The following is a 6,754-nucleotide window of genomic DNA, read 5'->3' as shown; positions in this document are numbered from 1 at the left end:
AACGATCGAACGGTACGTGGAATTAATTCTTTATGAGAAAAGGGGATAAGTGATGAAGCATGGAAAATCCTAAAAACCTTTCTTCTACACGTATCAAACACATCACCACGTGTAGGCACATTCAAGCTGCCACCTAGCTTCGATCTCCTCTAAATTCGTCCACCTTATAATAAAAACCTCCTCATAACCAACACTTGCAATTAAACAGATAAACATCACAACATACACACAAGGAAAAAAAAAGAAAAAAGAAGGCATTCAATTATTCATCAAGAAAAACACAAACCAATTAAGGAAAACAAACTAGAATTAATATATATTCAAAAGTTGAAGGTCGGTCAAGTTAGTTAAACAATGGCAGCAATGCATTTTACAAGAACAACAATGTTCAACATCTCAAAGCTAGCAACCAGTGTTCCTCGTTTCACTTCTCTTTCTTTCCCTCAAAAAGCTTCCAGGGTTTGCTTCACTTCCGCCTCCAAACATTCTCAGGTAATTAGTTAATTATCACTAATTATGTATATATATATAGTTTTAATTAAGGCATTTTAAAAAAAGTGGTAACTTTCAATTGAGCAGGTGGGTGAGCGCATGAGATTTTAAGTATATGTTTTTATTGGATGATTGTCATTTAATTAATTAGTTTTAACACGTACTAGAATTTGATGATCTTGCAACTTAATCATGCATGGACACATCGATCAATATATATGTAGATGCTTCATTTAAACAATGTCTTCAAATGAGTATAATATATACATATGCATGCAGGGAAAGCATGCAAGTGAAGAAAGCAGCCATGGGTACAATAATGGAGACGATGCAGCTGGTTACGAGACGAGGCGAGATGCGATGAACAAAATGGAACAAGGAAAAGAACGAATGAAACAAGGTGCTGGAGAAATGAAGGATAACGCTATGGACGACATGAAAGGAAGTGCCACGGATATGAAACATAAAACTAAAGACATGGCAGGACGGGCCGCCGATAAAGCCGGTGACATGAAAGACAAAGCAAAGGATGTGGCTTCAAAAGCTGCGGATAGGGCTGGTGACATGAAAGAAAAAGTCAAAGATAAGAGTCAAGATATGAAGGAGAGTGCTGAAGAGACAGCGGCTAGGGCCGCGGATAAAGCGGAAGAAGGGAGAAGTAAAGTGGCTGAGATGGCGAAAGCGGCTAAAGACAAGACTATGGATGCTGCTGGAGCCGTGGCTGACAAGACGAAACAGACGGTGGCTGGTGCGTGGGATGCAGCCAAGGGAACGTCACAAAAGATCAAGGAAACGGTTGTTGGGACGTCCTCGGATGACGAGGATGATTGGGGTCGTGATGACCGAACCCGCAAACCGAAGGTAATGGATGAAGATGTGAAAGAGTTGAGGAGGAAAGTTGGTAATCTTGATCATGAAAAGAAGGATTACTAGTTATATATATCTATCTAGTTCGTTGATAATGTTTTTTTCCCCCAATTATATTGGGTGGTTTTTAAGTCTTGGACACGTGATCGAAGTTGGTATGTTTTAGCCTTTTGGTCGATCGGTCTTTGGCTATATATACATATGTGTGGTTGAATAATAATCAATCGTCCAAGATGATGTTATTTATGTTGAAATTTGAAGTTTACGTTGTTGTTGCACTTTGAAAATGAATCATGGTCAATTCGATGATGTTGTTCACTTGTTTGTGATGAATTCCTACATGATGTTGTTCACTTGTTTGAAAATGAATCATATCAATTAGGCAATGACGACTGGGCTTTTAAAGGAATGACATATGTTCAGCAACTATCTAAATGGGCTCGAACTTAACGGGCCTTTGTTTGGACCGATGAATCGAAACTAAAGGGGGAGGAATGGATGATGCCTTTGATAATCCAGCAGGAGCAGCAGATGACTAAACGATAGTCGTCTATTAAATATAAGATTAGATGTTAAACGTTGATGCAAGCTTATATATATAGATCTTAACTTCACTTACCCGGAATGAAGCTAATTAATTAGCTAGCTAGGTGCAATCGATAGTGGTCTATCATAAGATTATATGTTAAGATTAAATGCCTTGATGTATTTGTATCTCTTGTAAATGTTGACTAAAAAAGAACAAAAATTTATTTTATCCCAAAGTCTTTTAAGGAACACTTAACAAAGAAGTTTATTTTTGAATGAATAAATTAAAGGACATACTTATATATCTTCACAAGGAGAAAAGGTATTCCAAAGTTGTATTTTCCTTTTAAATTCAGCAAGGAAGGAATCTCAACTCTTTTTTAACGCATGCAATCAAGCTCCTTCATTAATCTCCAATCAAGTCTCATTAACCCTCAAGATAGAAAGCATATAGCTAGCTAGAGTGTCAAAAAAGAGAAATGGCTCATGAGAATGATGAAGATGATGAGATTGAGCAACATCTTATTCGCAGGATCAGTCATGAGATTGAAAATCAAGGTGCTCGAGTAGAGCAAACCGATCCAGTGATCAAAGAAATCAAGGGTGTGCTCGACATTCTCAGAAAGAAAACCAACGATAACCCAAAATTAGTTGCAAAAGAATGGCCAAGTTTAAGAAGAGAAAATCTTTATTACCTCAACAACTTGTTCACAGAATGGCAAATGACCAAAAACCTTGCAGCAACCTCACCCATTAAGTCCGCGCCTGCAGGCGGTCAAGATATTAACAAAAGTGATGAAAACATCAAGAAAAACTTGAAGAAAATGAGGAAAGATCTTTCTGGTGACCACTCAGAAGGATCTGTAACTCAGCGTCCTCGTAGTATTGTTCTTGATGATGAGGAGGAAGAAGAACGGAGGAGGCATCCTATTTTCGAAAGACACAAAGGCGATGTTTATAGATGGAGTTCAAGATATGGACCAAGGAAAGTTCATGGTCTTGACCATCTTGTCATGGCAATGGAGAGGGACCTTGTTATGAGAAATCTTGACGAGCCATTCAAAGTGTTTGGGATCACGGGTGTAGCCGGTATAGGCAAAACAACACTTTGTCAGCAAATTTTCAACCTCGAGTCAGTAAGGAAACACTTTTGTCCAAGGATATGGGTTTGTCTGTCTAGGCAGCCTAAAGACAGAGTCGAATACAAAGAAGAAGTTGTTGCAAGGATCTTGAAGTGTTTAGGAGTTGAAGACAAAATCATTGAAAATGCGGAAAAGGGAACCGACGGGCTAAAGCGGCTGATTCTGTTACTAAGGTTGCAGCTTACCGGAAGGCGATATCTGTTGGTTCTTGATGACGCGTGGTGTGACATCAAAGATGACAAGTTCTTTTCGCACTTGACACAAAAAGAAAAAATGGATGAGAACTGGGGACATGAGTTGGCATATGCATTGCCAAAAGGGTGTGGCGGGACGATTATTTGTTCAAGCCGTTCGCAAAATTTACTGAAAAGGATGCTCGGGAAAGAAGCTAGTTTGACGGTTATGAAGCGGCAAACGGACGCAATCATTGATGAGATATTTAAAGACAATGTGAAAGGATATGATGAAGATGAGAGGGAATTCCCTGAGGATCTGACACGTTTGAAAAAAGAGATATTGAAAAAATGTGATGGCATTCCTTTGGCTGCTACATTGCTTGCTAAAATTGCCCGGGAAGGTCTCCCCGTTAAGCACTGACCGCCACCAACGACAACAGTTGCTGGTGGAGGTCATGAGAGTATAACTCCTGCTACTGATGGTGGTGTGACGCGGCTTGACTAAAGACGTCATGGCGTGTTCGGGCTGGGGTTTATTAGCAAAACCCACTTAGTACAGAGGAATAATGATCAGCCTTCAACTAGATCCAATTTATCAGATGGATATAAACGGAGGCTTAATTACCATACGGTTTTTCTTTTTGTGTGTTTTCTCTGTTTAATGAATACAGAATAATCAAAATAGTTGTATTATTGGTTTGCTTTTTAGTGGTCATGAATCTAATATATGTAAGCGCGCTATTGTTATTTATTGGGATAATGACATGTGAGTGTAGCTAACTAAGCAAAAATGTCTATGAAATGTAATCATCTTTAAAGTCGTCTATGCAATGCAACGAAAAACGTATTTGTATCTATGTGATGAATGTAACCGGCTACTCTATAGGTTACCGGTCATCAAAAGGTTAAAACATGATTTATTTCATATAAAATGAAAAAAAAAAAAAAAACTCAACTACTTGATTAACCATGGCTAAACTGGTTTTATTTCTTCCTTCGAATCAGCGTGCTCAGGAATTTCACTTGCAAACAATGATGCAAGATATTGCTGCTTCACTTGTAATGGAATTTGAGAAGTGGGTCGTTGAAGCAGAATCAGGTCGAACCCTTCTAAAGACACCTTTAGATACACAAGCCAGTCTTAGTTTAGAGGATAAATGGTATGTATGTATCCACAATTTTAGAGTGTGTATGTTGTCTTTCTATCTAAAATCCAGATTACAGACCATCCCAAGAGCAGCAGCCCCCTCATCACTGTAAGAAAAATCTGGCCATAGACCTATACATATTCCTATTAATATATATACATATAGATCTATACATATTATGATTTATATACATATAGATCTATACATACACACCTATAGATCTCCCCCACCGTAATTCCAGCGACAATTTTTGTTGGTGGCTGCGAGGTTTATAAAACAAGAAGCAACAGCAGCAATTGTTTTGCCTCTTCACGAGGCACCACCACGCACCGCCACTACTATCGGTAATCACTTGCACCACCACCTCACTCTCATCTTTCAGATTTATTGTCATTCTGATATGTGTATATATATATATATATATTTGATTTAGTGAGAATGGAAGGATGAATGGAATACTAGAGTATTATATTTCTTTAACGGAAGATATATATTTTGTGTGAATGGATGAATCGATGATGATGATATAGATATACACTTTACCAGAGATATAGATATGATGTAGATATTCCCTTTATTACGTTCACCTTCTAGCTGCAATAGGAGGAAATAAAACCAGTTTAGCCATGGTTAATCAAGTTGTTGAGTTTTTTTTTTTAATTATATGAAATAAACCATGTTTTAACCTTTTGATGATTGGTAACTTATAGATTAGCCGGTTACATACATCACATAGACACAAATACGTTTTTCGTTGCATTACATAGATGACTTTAAAGGTGGTTACATTACATAGACATTTTGGCTTAGTTAGCTACACTCACAGGTCATTATCCTTTATTTATTTCAGTACAACAAATATTTTACTTTTTAACACCCATTTTTTTCGCACTTTTTAAAAATGTTTAAAAAATTGTTAATTTATTCACACTTATAAATGTTTGAAAAAAACTCACATTTAAAAGTGTGAATAAAGTTAAAGAATCAAACTCTTTTCACAATTATATATATATAAACAAAATGTTCACATTTTAAAATGTGTAAAAATAATATATAACTGTTCACACTTAAAAGTGTGAGAGCTAATTTGTCACACTCAAATTCCTCGCACTTTCTCTTGTGTGGGGAATTTTGGTGTCACAAATTACTTACACTTTTAAGTGTGAAAATGTTTGACATTTGTTCATACTTTTAAGTGTGAATATTTTGTTTATACATTTATATTTGTGAAAAAAAGTATAATTTTTGAATTTTTTTCACACTTTTAAATGTGAATTTTTTTTAAACAAAATGCAATGAAATAAATTAACATATTTTTTCACACTTTTTAGAAATACGATGAAATAAATGTGAGCAATTGACATTTTTGTTGTAGTATTTATACTAATTATAATTATAATAATAATAATAAAATGTTTACTAGTATAACAGATACGGAATACAGTTATTAAAATGCTTTATATCTGATAAACAGTGTATAGTAGTAGAAACTTTGTTTATTAAATATCGATTAAAAAATGAATGAAATTCATTCTAGCATGAAAGAACTAAGTAGTATTTGATAATCGAAAGACTTTTATTTTCAAAAGAAAAATCAAATGTAATCAAATAACACATTTTAGAACTTTGTTATTTTATTAACATATTAAAAATAGATATTAATTTTATAAATAAATTATGTTGCTTAAAAATGTATATTGTCAACTGATAAGGTTAATTTCCAATTGTGATGTAGTTTTTATTAAAATAAGGCCTTAAAATAATGGAAGTGATATTCGTACCACTTCTTTTGATAGATGTACCACAACTGTGCATTGTTAACTTATACATTTAGCAATACGGCTTGTACATTGTGGTACATCTATAAAAATTAATTGTACAAATATCGTTTCCCTTAAAATAAATGGCGCCTGACTAATCGTTAAGTTGGTACTAAATTTTTTAATCTAGAAGTAAGTAAGTAAGTAACTGCTCAGTGCCGCCTTCCGGTGTATGGAGAGGTTAAGATGTAGGCAGACCTTACCTCTACCTAAGTAGAGAGGCTGCTTTCAGTTTTTACTTAAATGGTAGAAAGACCCTTCAACCTTTGCATGGGATGAGTATCGAACCCGTTTAAGAGAAAAGAAGAAATCAAAAAAGAAGGAAAAGAAGTTGCCTTGCCTGACCCGTTTAATTGAGATAGCGTCTTTAGAATTTGGGCCTTATTTTGCTAACAGCCTAACAGTTTATCGAGTCCCGGGGCTATTATGATTTTGAGTACTAAGGCTTTCAGAAACCTGGCCCAATTGTCCAGAGACAAGAATTCAATTATTTCTTTATTTAGAAAAAAGACAGTAAACAGTCCAAATGAGAAATACATTGTAATATTGTTTTAATATGAAAGTATAGTGATTAATATTTA

The 6,754-nt window shown here is 35.3% G+C and overlaps 2 protein-coding genes across 2 annotated transcripts; both read left to right on the top strand.

Annotated features, from left to right (window-relative positions):
• The first annotated feature begins 354 nt into the window (after positions 1-354).
• Positions 355-1,425, top strand: LOC122592243 (uncharacterized protein ECU03_1610-like). The gene is made up of 3 exons (XM_043764436.1): positions 355-492; positions 772-811; positions 890-1,425. The coding sequence occupies exons 1-3, from the start codon at positions 355-357 to the stop codon at positions 1,423-1,425; spliced, it is 714 nt and encodes a 237-aa protein (XP_043620371.1).
• Positions 1,426-2,314: 889 nt separating this feature from the next.
• LOC122594378 (probable disease resistance protein At5g45490) lies at positions 2,315-3,934 on the top strand. Its single transcript, XM_043766844.1, has one exon. It carries the CDS (start codon positions 2,367-2,369, stop codon positions 3,624-3,626), a length of 1,260 nt encoding a protein of 419 aa, XP_043622779.1. The 5' UTR covers positions 2,315-2,366; the 3' UTR covers positions 3,627-3,934.
• The last annotated feature ends 2,820 nt before the right edge of the window (positions 3,935-6,754 follow it).

The sequence above is a fragment of the Erigeron canadensis genome, chromosome 3, assembly GCF_010389155.1.
Source record: "Erigeron canadensis isolate Cc75 chromosome 3, C_canadensis_v1, whole genome shotgun sequence".
Lineage (NCBI taxonomy): Eukaryota > Viridiplantae > Streptophyta > Magnoliopsida > Asterales > Asteraceae > Erigeron > Erigeron canadensis.
This window is presented reverse-complemented; position numbering and strand designations above follow the sequence as displayed.